We start from the raw sequence: 17223 nt of genomic DNA, 5'->3' as shown, positions 1-17223 counted from the left end.
GATTGCTGCACACGCGTTTATTTGTTCGGCGGTGATAAGCTTAAGTGGCATTGCCTTTAAATCGCTACACATTCTTTCGCCGTTAAAGTGCATTTGCGTTTCCTAGAAATATATGTGTTTACCTTATGTACTTATTTAAGCTTTTTGTATTTCGCTTTTTTTTTTATAAATCTTTTTGCTTTGTTGCTCAATAATTTGTAATAATATGCGCCTTAAAAGCTCCAAGCACTTATTGTCAACTCCATATTTATACATACATATGTATATACATAAGTACTACAAGCAACTGTAACTAATATACCATTATCTGTTATTTGCCTGCCATTACAGCTATAATGGTTATTTACCGCAAGGTGATCGCGGTCGCAGACGTTCAAAATTCGTACTTTACAAACGTACAGAGCCGAACGGTGTGAAACGTTCCAAACACTATATCGTCCAATCGCCACAGACATCGAAAGCTATATTAGATGCCAATCAGCATTCAATTTCGTACACACTGTCACGCAATCAAGCTGTCATCGTGGAATACAAAGAAGACACGGAAACGGATATGTTTCAGGTAAGAGCACATAGAGCACGTAGATTACTTTATTAAAGTATGGCACCCTATCTAAGTGGTGTTTATAATACTATGAAGGGATTACAGCGATAACTTGTTTGTCAGGAACACAAAAGCAACTTCCAAGAATTCATAAAAAAGTGTTGTTAAATGTAGATCATCAAAATTCTGTTGAATTCTGAGACATTGTTTAAGCCCTTGCGAGTGTAATGGTCTTAACCTTCAAGTATTTTCCTATCTTTAGCTTGGAATAATATTAGAGCTTAAATATTTATATTTGCCACGATGTTTGTTACAGCCAGCTTCCTGCTACTTGACGGAGACCCTATAAAGTATTTACATATGTATATAACGGGTTTTTCAATAAGAAATATTCGTTTATCATTGAGCGGTAGCGATTCCCATTCACATTAGCGGGTCGGTCTTGATCGTCACGGAAGAAAAACGGTCAAATGTCCGCACCAAACCGTAACTTTTTCGGGTTGTACTGGTAACTCATGAAGTACGTGTGGATTGCTGCCTGACCAATAACATATATTTTGCTTATTGACGAAGCCATTCAGCCAGAAATGAGTGTCATCGCTGAAGAAGATTTTTCGATGAAAATCCGAATCATTTTCAAGTTTTTGCTCAGCCCAATTCACGAACATACGACGATTCTGATGGTCAAGCGGCTTCAACTCCTGTATCAATTTGATCTTGTAAGGATGTAGGCCAAGATCTTTTCGCAAAATTCGCCAAAACGATGTCACTGAGATGCCCAACGCTTGAATACGACGTGTGAGAGACTGATTTCGGTCTTCTTTAATTGTTGCGCTGGCGGCAGCAATATTCTAGACACTACGGGTTGTCAAACAGGATGTGAATACTTTTTACGAACTTTAAGAAAGACTTGATTTCTATTTTTGATACTTCATCCTAGTCCTTTGAACTGCGAAGCTGCTAGTTATCTAAGACGAGTTCTAGATAAGGCCGAACATAAGCAGAGGAGCTGTTCCAGCGTCTACTTTGCTACAACTACTACTTGTACATGCGTCATCGTAATAATGTTGTTCATCCGACTCGCCATGTGATGTCAGTAGCAGGTGACCTGTCATTAGGCCAATAACCGTCCTGCAGTCCTTTCAAGATCCTGTGATTGAAAAGTGTGCAAGTTTTTCTACGAGGCTCTTGCATATGATCTTGGCGTTCCTGTCTGTCCTTAAGGCATACCATCACGTCCAAACCTGTTCAATAGCCAATTTATTGAGCTATTCCGTTTCCCAGATTTTATTCGTAGCCTGGAACCCAGTATATATGTAGGCGGTTACTGACAGCCTCTACATCCACCGTCTCCCAGTCTCTCTCTGACATAATGCCACATGAGATTATTGCCTTAATTGCTGCCTGCCTGTCGACATATATAGTATATTGATATTATGTATGCAGTTTACTGCATTATTAGCGCTCTCGGTCGCTTTCCTGCTCATTCAATACGTTCGCCTGGAAGGTCCTGCAAATAGCTTGAAGAGTTCCCTGAGATCCAGCCAGCAAACAATATAGTCTGCCTCCCACTCCATTAGCTGTTTTCCATAATCCGTCTGTGTACTATACACGTTATAAGTTCCGCTGGCGAGTCGCATGCTCCTTCGCCCTCCGCCTTATTTTAGCGTGACTTCAAACCTTCTCTCCCATATAAAGAGTAAAGGCATGTGGTTGATTTTACCCAGCAACCTTCTGCTTATAGAGCTATACTCGAAGGTTCTCGTGGAGAATTCACATAGCGCCGCCTATCTTGCAGCGCTTTCCACTGAAATGCAATATGCTGATGCTGTATCCTTTACATGGGTTTTCTGTGTGAGAGTTTGCTGACAGCGGTTCTCCATACCAAAACTGTAAAACAAAGTTAACTTGATTATTAATTATTAATTCAACCTCCTTGAGCCTCGTGGTTTCCAGGGCGGTATTTCGTACCTCCATGACTTATAACCTTTAATTTAAAGCTTATACCGCATATAAAGGCTGATCCATTTCGAAGTTCTTACTTTTTTAAAGATAAATCACATAAACTTCAAATTTAATCGGGAATGTTTATTCTCATTCGAAAAAACATTCTTTGGCAATTTTCGATGACTTGTTCGAGTATTTCGATTGGTAGCTGGAGAATGATCAGCGTGATTTTTAGCTCCGTGGCCTGAATCGAAAAGGGTGATATCTTACGATCTTGGTGGCCAATCGAACGTGAAATTATCTGCTCACTCTCTCTGTTCTCTCAATAAATCCATTGATTGATGCTTTGTGTAGGAAGTGGCGTCGTCTTCTTGAAACCAAATGTCGCCGAGATTACGAGCTTCAATTTCAGGTATCAAATAGTGGATTATCTTGGTTACGTTTTCACCGGCATCGTTTTGAAGAAATATGGACCGATGATTCCACCGGCCTACGAACCCCATCAAACCGTTGTTTTTTCTAGAAGAAATCGCAGCTCTTGAATTTCTTAAGGTTGCTCTTCGTCGCAAATACGGCAATTTGGTTGTTTACATACCCATTGAGCTAAAAATTGACCTCATCGCTGAACAAAATTTGGCTTGAAAACGTTCTTGGAACTTTTCAAGAGCCCATAGAGCGAAGCGGCGCCAAATCGATTCTCCACGGTCTTCGTGTACACTCTCCGCTACGTCGGCTATATTTTCTTCACTGCGTGCTGGACGTGGTCTATTTGGTCGAATATTATCTAATAATGAATGCCTAGCCTCAAGATGGGTGATGGAGTTGCGTGAATTTTCGTAAGTCTTTCCATGATGGAATGCCAATCAATACTGAACGAAAATAACATGACAGCTTGACACGACTTACGCGTGATCTGTCAAAAACCACCCTTACTTGCATCACCCCTTACTAATACATAGTGCAATTAGTTAATTGATTCAAAGTATGACAAATTGAGAACAGTTACTACTAAGCTCCATTGCTGATATTTTCTTAAATTCCCAAACACATTGCAAAAATTGTCAATAAAATTTTAAATTGTAACACAAAGCTGTAAAAAATTTCAGACCTTGAAATGCTACTTTGGCTATCTTAAAAAGTTTATGAAATGCCCTTCAACTTTTTATAATAAAAAGCATATTAGTAATTATATGCACAAATTATATTATTATAAATTTCACCTGAGCAGAGGTTAAATTCAATGCAAATTAAGATATATATTTTTCCACTAAGTTACAAACTTACATAGAGCGACGGTGAGTGTGATGCCTACAATATAAATTCCAACAGTTCATTTGATTATGTATTCAATTATTGTTAAGTGTGCACTTTATTGTGTTTACTGTTACTAATAGAATGAGAAATTATATTACCGTTGTTCCTGTTTCACTAGTTTATTTTGTTTTTTTTTGCCATCAATAAAAATGGCAGAAATATCTTTTGTGTCGTCTTTTGTACTCGCCTTATTTATTCAATTTTTAACTTGTTTGCATTGGCGAACCTTTTTACAAATATAACTGGCAACTATGTACATACATATATATACAGACATGTACTACAAATTTATGACAAAAGGGCAGGGAATCATTACTGTTTTAATATTTTATTGATTCTGGTTTAAATTGCCTTTATGAATTCTAAATTCTAATATAAATGAAACTTCTACAAAGCAGTCATCAAGCTTAACAATCTTCAAAAACTATTTTAGAAACCACAAAGATTGCTTTTGTCATCTAAAGCAGTAATAACAAATAAAGTTTTATCGAGAGAAATCGCTAATATATCGATAAGTGTTTAGTCCAGACAGAGTATAGGGTAAACATACATATAGAACCCTCACAAAATTAATTTTAAAGAGAAGCATGAATAACCCAAACATCAGGGTTAGGTGATTTCTGCAAAAAAAAAAATTAAACTGATGTAATTAACATTCATCAGAAGTCACCCGGATCCAAATCAGGCGAATATGATATTGGTTGCAAATTTGGCAAAAAGCTCAGGAAGACTCAATTCAGTATGTGACGGTGCATTAGCGTGGTGCAAAAACCAAGAGTTGTCGGCCCTTAATCCCGGCCTCTTTTTACTAAAAGCTTCGCGCAAACAACGCATTAAACTCAAATAGTATGCATTGCTGATAGTTTGGTCGGTCGAAGGAATTCGGAGTGCACCACGGCTCGATAACCGAACAAAACTGCCACCTTAATTTTTGATCTATTTTGACGTGGTTTTTTCGGCTTCGACTCACCTTTGCTGTTTACTTTTCTGTTTCCGGGTTGTAAGCATCCATCCAAGAGTCATCGCCAGTAAAAACACGTTTCAAGATAGTCGGAAAGCATTGTTTTACAGACGTTAAAGTGACTTTGTTTTTCGTGTATTCACATTTCTTAGGTCCAAATTATCTCTCAAAATGGTTTTCACTGATCTTTCTCATATTCCAACGAAGCCAGTAAGATCTCTAACTCTTAATCATCGATTCTCAAGCACTGATGATCATACAAACCTAGAAAAAACATATATCGCGAAATTTAAATTAAAAAGTCTGCAATCATTTGAGGTTTTTATGAAAAAATGTTTTATGCTAAAACTGAAAATGTTTGCCGAAAGAAAATTCGGTTCGGTTAGTTAGTTCTCTTTCGCCTTGTTTAACGAATGTAAGATTACCGAAATGTTTCAACCATGTCTAGTGAAGACGGGAAAATGTTGCAGGAAGTGTCTTTCTACAACTTAACCGAGATGAGACATTCTATAAATTTTAATAGTTAAACTCTGATTCCACCTATGCTTTGGCAGCGGTGATTCATGTTGTTGTAACGGTTATCTAGTCCCCGTTAGGATGGTAAGGTTCAGATGATAGTAGTCCCTGTTTTGACGTGATGAGATCATCAGAAGACGACTGTCAGATGTGTAGAGTTAGCTGGGCATGCAAAGAGGTGATTAGAGTCAAGCGGGGACTCGTTGCACTCTGGACATAATATGTATTTGATATGTCGTCGGGGTCGATTCTGGATAAGTAGGAGTTTAACCTGCTACAATATCCAGAACAAGCTGCGTTAAGGTCACTCTCGATTCTTGCGGCTACTCGAACTTCGTTTGCAATGGATGGTGGTTTGACTCCAAGCAGGCTATTCACTGAGAGAGAATCGGTGAAGGTGCAATGTGTAAGGCGGTCAGTGCATGTCTGAAGTTCGTTATGCCCGAAGAGTGGCCGACGTATTGTTCTATGCCGTCGACGTAGTTGAGCAAGGACCTCTTGATGCTCCTAGAACGATTTCTATGAATGCACTCTAGCTGCCCAGCACCCAAACTGCTTAGAGTGGAGTTCATTATGCTCCTTAACTGGGAGCATTCGGATCTCACTAGTCCGGAGTGCAGTGTTCTGACATGTCTATAGCTTCCTCGTCTTCTTTTCTTGCATCCAGGCGACCATATCGGCCGGTCGATTGCCTTGCAAGTTGTCAACTACGCTTCCCAAGTGCTTCCGGTTAGCGACTTAAGGATTTTGTTGCGGCTCTATGATTTTTCAATAACCGCTGCCGTGTTAGGAGTGAAGGAGCACATTCTGTCGAATGTCAGACCTAAAACCTCAATGTTATTAATAGTCGGAATTTTAACGGCATCGACTGCAATATTAAGGTCAAGTCTGTATTCCTCCGTTCAGTTAATGAATATGGTCGCTGTGGATTTAGTGGTGGCGAGTGCAGCGAGAAAGGTCGGAGAGATAGCCGTTTACTTTTTAGTATTACAAAAAGAAAATATCCATTACTTACTCACTAGCAATGTTAAAATATTATCGAAAAGCCTGCATATGTTTTACTAATACGCCTAAGTGTAGGCAACATAGTTCTAATAAATATGAAATTCTACAAAAATTGGATGACTTTTAAAAGGTAATTTTAATTTTAATCGAAATTTCTTTTTTATTTAATTAAGTAAGGCAAAGTAATGTCTTCTTCAAGCACAACAACAACTTGGCCTAATTGCTAAACAACACCTTCCCCAAACAACGTGTTAGAGCCCGTAGAAAATATCCATAACCAAACTTTTCTTGATTTCTTTTTTCACAATATACATATGTATGTACATACGTACAAATAGTATGCTTGTGTGAAGAGATATTATCAAAGCAAATAGAAAATGTTACTATGTCATACTTTCTACCGTTACACGCATGCCAACATACATAATGGCAGTCTGTCAATATTCCATACTGAGAACTGTTGCGTATTCAATGCAAACATATCGATTTCATTAGTTAGCCCAACCATGTTGCCAACTGTCTGGTCTCCCCAGCCTTGTGCGTCAGATGTTCTGCGTGTGTGGAGTTAATATGTTTGTGTGTTTGTGGTAAGCAACACTTGCGTAATATTTGTTGTTGTCAAGTACGGGTAGGAGTACCTATGCACGACGCTGATCTGCTTGTAAATCGTCGTCATTGGATGACATTGTCAGTGTGACACACGTCAGTGACAATCATAGCATATCCGAGGAGCATACATAAATACATATACATTAATACATTCCCTAAGTATATATAATTGCAGATATATTTCTCGGAAAATATTCTTTGTCAAAATTTTTTTTATCGTCATCATATTTATTTCTTTTTTTTTCTTTGTTATATTGATTTCAACTATTTATAAATCGCAAATTTTTGCCTCCTATCTGTCGTCATTATTTCCAGATACAATATAAATTTATGATTACAATAAATGCTTTCATGGTGCGGTTTTGAAATCTGCTGACATTCTCCTCGCATGTGAAATGCCTCCTTTTGTTAGATTATGTATATTAAATCGACACTGGCGGGACCAGCCTTTCTGGAGATTCCAAGTGTAGCCAGGTCCTTCTCCATTTGGTTTTCCAACGGAGTAGAGGTCTTCCTTTTCCTCTGCTTCCCCTGACGGGTACTGCGTCGAATACTCTCAGAGCTGGAATGTTTTCATCCATTCGAACGACATGACCTAGCCAGCGTAGCCGCTGTCTTTTAATTCGCTGCACTATGTCAATGCCGTCGTATATCTCGTACAGCTCATCGTTCCATTGACTGCGATATTCGCCGTTACCGATGCGCAAAGGTCCATAAATCTTTCGCAGAACCTTTCTCTCGAACACTCGCAACGTCGACTCATCAGTTGTTGTCATCGTCCGAGCCTCTGCACCATAAAGCAGGACGGGAATAATGAGTGACTTATAGAGTTTGGTTTTTGTTCGTCGAGACAAGACTTTGCTTCTCAATTGCCTACTCAGTCCGAAGTAGCACCGAAGTAGCATCTGTTGGCAATAGTTATCCTGCGTTGGATTTCCAGGCTGACATTGTTGTTGCTGTTAATGCTGGTTCCAAGATAGACGATATTATCTACGACTTCGAAGTTATGACTGTGGAAGCCAAGTCGCGAGTGTTTGTTTGATGACAGGAGATATTTCGGCCTCGTTCACTATCAGACCCATTTGCTTTGCTTTCTTACCCAGTCTGGAGAAAGCAGAACTAACGGCGTGGATATTGAGGTCAATGATATCAATATCATCGCCAGTAGCTTTAGACTCTTATACAAATACAAGCGCATGTGTACATGTAGAAGATGGTACCTTCTCTATTCAGCTCTGCAGCTCGAATTATTTTCTCCAGCAGCAGGTCGAGGAAGTCGCACGAAAGGGAGTCGCCTTGTCTTAAAACTCATTTATTATCGAACGGCTCGCAGAAGTTCTTCCCGATCCTGACGGAGCTTTTGGTGTTGCTCAACGTCAGTTTACACAGCCGTATTAGTTTTGTGGGGAAACCAAATTCAGACATCGCGGCATAAAAGCAGCTCCTTTTCTTGCTGTCTAGCTTTCAAAGCTTTCAAATCGACGAAGAGGTGGTGTGCGTCGATCCTCTTCTCATGGGTATTTTCCAAAATTTAGCGTATGGTGAATATCTAGTCAGTTGTTGATTTTCCAGGCCACACTCATAAGTTCCAATCAGTTTGTTGACGTGGGCTTTAATCTTTCACGCAGTTCGCGTAATAAGTGTCCCTAATAAACATAAAAAAATATTGACATCGGCCAATGTGCATGGTTAATGGCGATGGCCGCTTAATAGAGCGTCCGTTAAAGAGAGTTTTCACAGTATTAGAAAATTAATTTGTACCAGATATGACAATTAGTAAGTCAATATGCATTGAAATGTCTTTTTATAGACTCCACACTAGGGCGCTTCAAATAATTAAAAAAAAAAATTTTCAACTCTTACCCCCTCAAGCCAGGTGCAGTAGCTTAACTCTAAGGGGTCGCTCTTTATTTTAGTTTTCTATACATTTAACATAGGAATTTTCGTTTTTTCATTCAAACTAAAATTTCTCCAATTTATTTTCGTTTCTCTTAAAAATAACCATCACATATTCAGAAAGTTGGCTTTTCAAACGTATCCTCTGAAAAGTCACTGATATAAAATTTATTTTCTGCAGCTTTTTGTTAAACTCACGTGTTCGGAATACGAATTTTTTTGACGGCGATAGCTCATGCTAACGCAGAATAGTTAGAAAAACTGACAACATAACGAAGTCTTATAAAAAACATTAGTATGTGTTTAATTCAAAAGCTTGCGAAAAGCTCACGGAGTTGCTCAAAAGCTTTGAAAAATTTTTAAAAGCTCGCAAAAAGTTTTAAAAAAAGCTTACACTTTGCAAATAAGCTACATATTACTGATATTTAAGAAGGAAAGGAAATATGCAAAGGGAAATTGGTTTATTAGTAGCTTTGGAAATTCCATTCTTTCTCTTGAACTCAAACTTATATGACAAGTACATTGTCGAAGCATTATGGTCCATTTAACTCTCTAGTAGTCGACATGCATGTTATCAAACACCAAAAATTTTACCCTTCACATACAAGAATTTGATTTTGATCGGCCAGTTTGTATGGCAGCTATACGGTATAATGGCCCTATCTGAACAATTTGTTCGGGAATTGTACCGTTTGTCTTAGGCAATAACCTATGCCAATTAAGTGAAAATATGTTGTCAAATAAAAACGTTTTCCATACAAGGACTGGATTTTCATCGATCAGATTATATCGGAGCTATACGTGAGAGTGGTCGGTTTTGAACAATTTCTTCGAAGATTGTACCTTGAAAAAAAATCATTGCCAATTTTTGTGAAAATATCACTTCACGTAAAAAAAATTTCCATACAAGAATATGATTTTGATCATTCAGTTTGTATCTTAGCTATATGCTACAGTCGTCCGATATCGACGGCTCCAAGGAATGAGCAGCGTCTTAAGGAGAAAAACAGTGTGCAAAATTTTCGATGGATATCTCTAAAATTGAGAGACTAGTTGGCGTGCATACAGAGAGCGAACAGACAGCCGGACATGTCTTAATCGACTCAACTCTTCATACTGATTATTTATATACACATATATTCTATAGGGTCTTCAAGGTTTTGTTCAGGGTATTACAAACTTACATACAAATTTAATATACCCGGTTCAGGGTATAAGCATCAAATCGTTGAATGACTTATTATTTTTCCATATCTACAATTGCGATTTATTTATATATGATTTCTCTGCTCCGTAAACTTCCATAAAATATTTTCTTTTCTCAAATGTAAACTTATCTAAAATCTTCATCTTTCCATATTTCCAAAGGTTGGCCGCTCATCGGAGTCCCCCATAGATTTTGTTGTTATGGATACATTGCCCGGTGATAAAAAAGATGCAAAAGTCATGCAAAGTACAATATCGCGTTTCGCATGTCGAATACTCGTGAATCGCTGTGAGGCATCCAAAGCGCGAATATTTGCCGCGGGCTTCGACTCAAGTAGAAATATTTTCCTGGGCGTAAGTTTATTTTTCAAAACCCTTAAATGTTAACATTAATAATCAAACATTCCTTTGTATCCAGGAGAAGGCCACAAAATGGCAGGATAATGTCGAAATCGATGGTCTCACCACAAACGGTGTGCTAATAATGCATCCAAAGGGTCAGTTTTGCGGCGGCAATGCCAAGTGTGGACTCTGGCGCGAATGTTCCGTCGGCGGCGATGTGTTCAGTCTGCGCGAGTCGAGATCGGCACAGCAAAAGGGACAGCCGGTAATTATCTAAAATATATTTTTGACTGAAATAGTAAAATACTATTTTAACAAATTTTCGTTGTCTTACAGATTTACGATGAATCCAATGTGCTGCAAGATGGCACACTTATCGATCTGTGCGGTGCCACGCTGCTTTGGCGTTCAGCCGAAGGCCTACAACATTCACCGGTTCGCATATGACATACGATTGATATATACATATATATAATTCTTCCTTACTAATCTCCATTGTATTCTTACAGACCAAGCGCGATTTAGAAAAGCTAATTGATGAAATCAACGCTGGGCGTCCGCAATGTCCGGTCGGTTTGAATACCTTAGTTATACCTAGAAAAGTGAATATTGGTGATCAAGTGAATCAGCCTTATGTGTACTTAAACTGTGGACATGTTCAGGGTATGTAACCGCTGGCGCTCTGTAGCAATTCTCTTTTACGCTATATATTAGAATTTTTGACTAATTGAACTTTGTTTTGCAGGTCATCATGATTGGGGCCAGGATAAGAGTACTGGCGCCCGTCGCTGTCCCATGTGCCTCGAAGTTGGTCCGGTCGTTACGCTTTGTATGGGTCTAGAACCGGCTTTTTATGTTGATGTCGGTGCACCTACGTTCGCTTTTAATCCATGTGGTCACATGGCGACTGAGAAGACAGTCAAGTAAGCATACATATATATCACAGAATAGCATGACCAATTCATTAGGTTGTCAAATATCTCCTTTTGCTTTGCTTTTTTGCTCTTTATTCATTTGCGCCGTTTCGTTCGATAATCTGTTTCTATCTAGACGGCAATTTCATAATACCCCCCTCAAGCGGATTTGCCTTTAACGACAGAAAACTTTAAAATAGCGCGAATTTCGGCATTAGTGAGTGAACTCCATGTTTACACGTCTATAACTGTTGAACGCAATATCCAAACTAGTCATGCATAGCGTCGTTTTGTAGGTTATGTCAAGACCTTTCAAAGATGTATGGTATTGCCACATACGAGTGCTACAGAACTACAGTTATACATAACCGCGAAATTCAAAAGACAAAAGGGCGGAAGGAAGATATTTTCCAATCTAATATAACTATAACTGTGTAGAAATACAAGTTTTTGCACGTTTAAAATCTGGTTCAATTTCGGTAAAGTGACACCGGCTATCGTGGAAAACGATTCCTTCAATACTTCAAACAGTTAGCTTATACTATAATACGTATATAAAAGATTAGAATGATGAGACGAGGTGAAATCCGCACGTCTGTCTGCACCTTCGTCCGTTTGTCCGTCTTTGCAAGCGATAATTTGGGTAAAAATCAATATATTTTGTTGACGTACGCCCAAGGGGGGATATTGCAGATGGGCGGAATCGGTACATTGCCATTCCCACAAAGTGCCGTTAAACAAAATAATATAAAGTGGCAAAACTAAGCACTATCTCAAGATACAAAACCGTAATTTGGTACAGGGTGGTATTTTGAGCATATCTTCATACTCTGTGAAAATGTATAAAATCACTCTCCATAAAATGGTTACGTTGAAAACTACTGAAAATGCGATAAATCACTGAATAAAGTGATTTTTTACTTTTTCAAGTGCCCAGACACAGAGTTTTGTTAAAATTTACTTTTATTATAATAATAATACCCAACGATTACCCTCCTCCCGCCCAACCGACGCGAGGGGCGCAATCCGCGAACGAGCGGAATTAGCCGAGTCATAAAAGGCAAGAGAGTTTTAAGCGTTGCGATCTTAAGCTGCTCAGCTACAGAAACAAAAATTTCAACAGCCGAAATTAAGAATTAGATTAAAGTTTATAATTATTAAATGTTACTTGTTAAGAGTAGTAGATAAAATAATTTTTTAATGGTAAAGAGTGAGTCTGTTAGATCAAATGTGCTGGAATGAAAATTGAAATTATGACATATACGGCGGAATGGTTCGTTTAACTCAAAATTTGTTCTAGAAAATTTTAAAAGTAAGGGTCTAAACTGCCTTGTAGGGCGAGCGGGAACGTTAAAATTAATAGCAGATAAGAGAGATGGGCTACAGACTGACCCATTCATGAGTTTTACAAGAAATATTATACCAAGCATCTCCCTACGACTAGCGAGTGTCGGGAGATTTATAAGTTTTAAACGGTTAATGTAAGGGGGAAGATTTAAACTGGAATCCCAATGCAAATGATTTAAGGCGAAAAGTAAAAAATGTTTTTGAACGGACTCTAACTTATCCGAATGGACTTGGTAACTAGGGTTCCAAACCACAGAAGCATACTCCAATATAGGCCTCACCAGAGATGTAAAAGAATTTTTGTGGTAAGCGGATCTCTAAATTCTTTAGACCAACGTTTAACAAAACTAAGAGCGCCTTTAGCTTTAAAAACCGTGGAAGAAACGTTAAGATTAAAATTGAGTTTGGGGTCCATAGTTACTCCCAGATCAACAAAACTGCATACTTGCTCCAACCTAAAGTTTTGTATTGCGTATGAAGTAGGGTCTACAGCTCTACGTGAAAAGCACATCGCTTTACATTTTTTAAGATTCAATGGCATGTCATTTCTATCACACCAAGAAACTAGGTTGTTTAAGTCTGTTTGCAACTGACATCTTTCGCTATTTGAAGTATATGTTTTAAAAAGTTTTACATCGTCAGCATATAATAAAACTTTTGAAAACTTAACAACAGATGATATGTCGTTAATAAATAACAAGAACAGAATTGGACCAAGATGGCTACCTTGAGGAACGCCTGAAGGAACATTGATTATGTCAGAAAAAGTCTCTATAAATATTATGGGCAAAAAAATAGTAGGACTTCTTAATTTCAATTTCACGGGAAACCCATTCGTCGTAAAGTTTTTTTTTAGGTTGGTATGACAGTCAGTGACATCTGCGCCAAATGTCACACCAAAATAATCATGAGTTTTCAGTAGACGCTTCTCTTTCTGAAGTAAATAATGTGCATTCGACGGTTTTTACGATGAGTGAAATTATTCAACAAAGAAGTTCAATTAAATTTTGTGTGCGGCATCAAATTTCTGATGCCGAAACGTTCGGAAGGTCGGAAAAGGTCTTCGGTGATAATTGTTTTGTCGCGAGCAAGTTTTTTAGATTGGTACAAATTATTCAGAGAAGGTCGAAAACGCGTTCACGACGAAACACATCCAGAGCGGCCATCAACATCAATTGATGCTGTCAATAACATAAAGGAATTGGTGCTTGAGAATCGACGATTAACAATCAGAAATCTTACTCGCATCGTTGAAATATCAGAAGAATCCGTAAAACCATTTTGAAAAATTATTTGGACCTAAGAAATGTGAAAGCACGATTTATTCCAAAATCACTAAACTTTTTTAGAAAACAGCGTCGCGTTAACGTCTGTGAAACAATACCTTCCGACTACCAGTATGTCATGAACAGTAATATTATTGGCGACGAATCTTGGGTCTATGCTTACGAGCCGGAAATAAACGATCATTCGGTTGAACATCGTGGCAAAGGTGAGCCAAAGAAGAAAAACCCCCTCAAAGCAGGGCAAAAATCAAGTTTATGTGGACAGTTTTCTTCGATTATCGAGGTGAATCCGAATTCCTTCGGACCAACCACACTATCAACAAGGCATACTATTTGAGTGTTATGCGTCGTTTGCGCGAAACTTGTCGTAAAATGAGACCGGCATTATGAACCGGCTCTTGGTTTTTGCACCACGATAATGCACCGTCAAATACTGCCTTGATTCTTCGTGAGTTTTTCCACCAATATCGTGGCACAACCACCGTATTCGCCTGATTTAGCTCCGTGTGACTGCTGGCTACTCAGCAAATTCACATGGCAACTCCGAGGATACCGTATTTGACCGTATTGACTCAATTGAGTATAAAAAAGCTGTATCGAAGAAGGCTCTGATGGCCATTACGACGGAGGATTTTTCCAAGTGCTATGATGACTGGAAAATTCGTTGGCATAAGTGTATTGCAGGGAGGGGATTACTTTAAAGTACATGAAATATACAAAATTCACCTTTCAATTTGTTCAGAGCAGTAAGTGTTTTGGACACGGGAGATTACTTTAAGGGGGACGACATAAATTTTGAAGAATAAATTAAAATTTTTTAAATTAGGAACAAAGTCTTACTATTTCTGGTATAACACAGTATTTTCGAACTTCCGGCAGACTGTATGCCGATCGGTCAATATGTAAGAAATCTTAACGAAATTCAGAAAAAACCTCTTTCTACTAACAATGCCATCTTTTGGCTGTTTTTGTAAATAATGAATGCAATAATTTGCACTTTTGGTGTGGCCGTAGTTAACGGTTTATTATAAAAATGATTTGACATTTTTCCTGAAAATATGAACCCTAACCTATACTTTAATAGAACAAAAAATTATATAATTTTTTTTTCTTCTCTCTACGTCTAGGTACTGGGCCAATGTTGACATACCACATGGCACGAATGGCTTTCAGGCGGTTTGTCCCTTCTGTGCGACGCCACTGGACGGTTCATCCGGTTACATTAAGTTGATTTTCCAAGATAATTTAGATTAAATTACATAATTACTATTATTATGTTTAAATGTAAGCAAAGCGCATATATTTTGCAAGAATGCAAACTAGCAATGTTGCAGTTTATCAGCCCTTTTATATGCATTAGTACATATGTATACATTTATATAAGTGTATATATACATATGTATACACAATTGTAATTACAAGAGTTGTACGCTGAGGCGGAGCTTTTTGGCAAATGTCGTGCGAAAGTGAAGTTAGTGGCGTAGAGTAATGCTACTATTGTAATGATTATACAATTACTTTTTTAATTTATATTTGAGAAACTTCTCCCCCACAAAGAAAGCATTGGCTGATAAGCTTTAACATACATACATTTAGTTTATTTGCCACACACAGGCAACAACAATTACAAAATTTTATTTCAATTATGTAAAATGAAAGAAATTTATATATAAACACATATACATATACATACAAACACACACATATACATGGCACTTAAAAACGCGTGAAAAGCGAGAAAGTACTACAAAGAAAGTGAGCAAAATGAAAAATGAAAATAAAAGTGCATAAATTTTTGTTTGTGTGTTGGCGTTGTGCAACTGCTGCACCGTTATTAGGGTTCGTAAAGCCAGCTGTAGTGGTATTGGATTGTAATGAATTGTAAAGAAATAACATGAAATTAAGTTATGTAAAATTTATAATAAAACTAAAATACAAAACCGTAAATGATTAACGATAGATGTTAGCACTTAAGGCGAACAAATTAACACAGATGATGTGAGAAGCATTTTGCCACCAGCAAGCAACACATAGACACACGCATACACACACACATACATACACAATATATATATAAATTTAACAATTTAGAGCTTAATGTGTAAGAAACCAATAGTAGAACTACAAAGTGCATCTGAAGGACGGACACTAGTGCCGACTGATGACGAAGTGGTTATGTACAGTTTAACAGCGTAAATAATACAAATAGGCGTTGCAGTGATAGCTACATTTACGGTACATTCGTTTTTTATGCAAACTCTCGCGGCAAGCGCTACCAACCTGCTGGCATTCAAATAAATAACAAGTACAGCTTTTGATTTATTTGTGAGTTTTAGAAAAAAAATTTCAATTTTTTTGTTTTTTCGAAATTGAATTTAAATGGACTGAGCAAACGCCACTGCGTGCAATTTCAACACGTTCACCGTTTAGCTTTTTACTTATGTAATGGCGGTATAATAATTATATATACACACACCCATATGTATTCCCTATGCATGTGCATTTCATTGAAATCAAAAGCAAACCAAAATAGCAAAAACAAAAATTTACATTCTTTAATGAAATTGAAAATGAAATCTAAATGTGGCTTCATGCGCAAATGTAAATGTAAAACTAAAAAATAAATAATTAAATAAATAACTAATAATTAACTGAATTGAGAAATTTAGATTTTATGTACATGTATTATGTAATTGTGTGCACAATTTGCATGTGTTTAGAATTTAAATGAACTAACTTGCAAGAAATTCAAAGATTGCATTCAAAGCGTGTTACAATAACAACAAAAAATTAGTTGCTTCGTTTAGGCAATATATTTTATTAACAGCAAATTTACATACATATATTTACAAAATTTTAGATTAATTTGTCAGAAATGAAAATATCAAAATTATACAAACACACTTTTTTCAAAATTTATTTTTTTGTTATAATACTTTCTATATATAATTTTTTTGATATAAAAAGCTGTTTTTTATTTAAACAATTCTGAAAAAATGTATCAAAATTTATATAAAAATCAAATTAATTTGCCAAAATAAAAATCTCAAAATTTTACAAACATATATTTTTTTTCAAAATTATTTTTGGGTTGTTATACTTTTTATATACATACATACATACATATACATATGTCTTTTTATATAAAAAGCAACAATTATTTAAAAAATTCTGAAAAAATGTATCAAGCTGTTGTTTACAGTCTTAAACTTATAATTTTCTTACAAAAAAATGCTTAAAATAATTTAAATCAGTTATTATAAAATTTGTATGAAAATCAAATTAATTTGCCAACATAAAAATCTCAACATTTTACATACATTTTTTTCAAAATTA

General features: G+C 36.9%; 1 protein-coding gene across 2 annotated transcripts in view; it reads left to right on the top strand.

Annotated features, from left to right (window-relative positions):
• LOC120782560 (protein pellino) overlaps positions 1-16205 on the top strand; it is a 117105-nt gene extending 100900 nt beyond the window's left edge. For both annotated transcript variants that reach the window (XM_040114893.1, XM_040114894.1), the window contains exons 4-10: positions 331-562; positions 10161-10352; positions 10417-10605; positions 10677-10775; positions 10850-11003; positions 11086-11263; positions 15015-16205. In XM_040114893.1, coding sequence (XP_039970827.1) covers positions 331-562; positions 10161-10352; positions 10417-10605; positions 10677-10775; positions 10850-11003; positions 11086-11263; positions 15015-15141 — 1171 coding nt within the window. In that variant the 3' untranslated portion in view covers positions 15142-16205. The remainder of the gene's footprint in view (positions 1-330; positions 563-10160; positions 10353-10416; positions 10606-10676; positions 10776-10849; positions 11004-11085; positions 11264-15014) is intronic.
• The last annotated feature ends 1018 nt before the right edge of the window (positions 16206-17223 follow it).

Source organism: Bactrocera tryoni, chromosome 1 (assembly GCF_016617805.1).
Source record: "Bactrocera tryoni isolate S06 chromosome 1, CSIRO_BtryS06_freeze2, whole genome shotgun sequence".
In the NCBI taxonomy this organism is placed as follows: Eukaryota; Metazoa; Arthropoda; class Insecta; order Diptera; family Tephritidae; genus Bactrocera; species Bactrocera tryoni.
The sequence above is the reverse complement of the archived record's forward strand: the minus strand, read 5'-3'. Positions and strand labels throughout refer to the sequence as shown.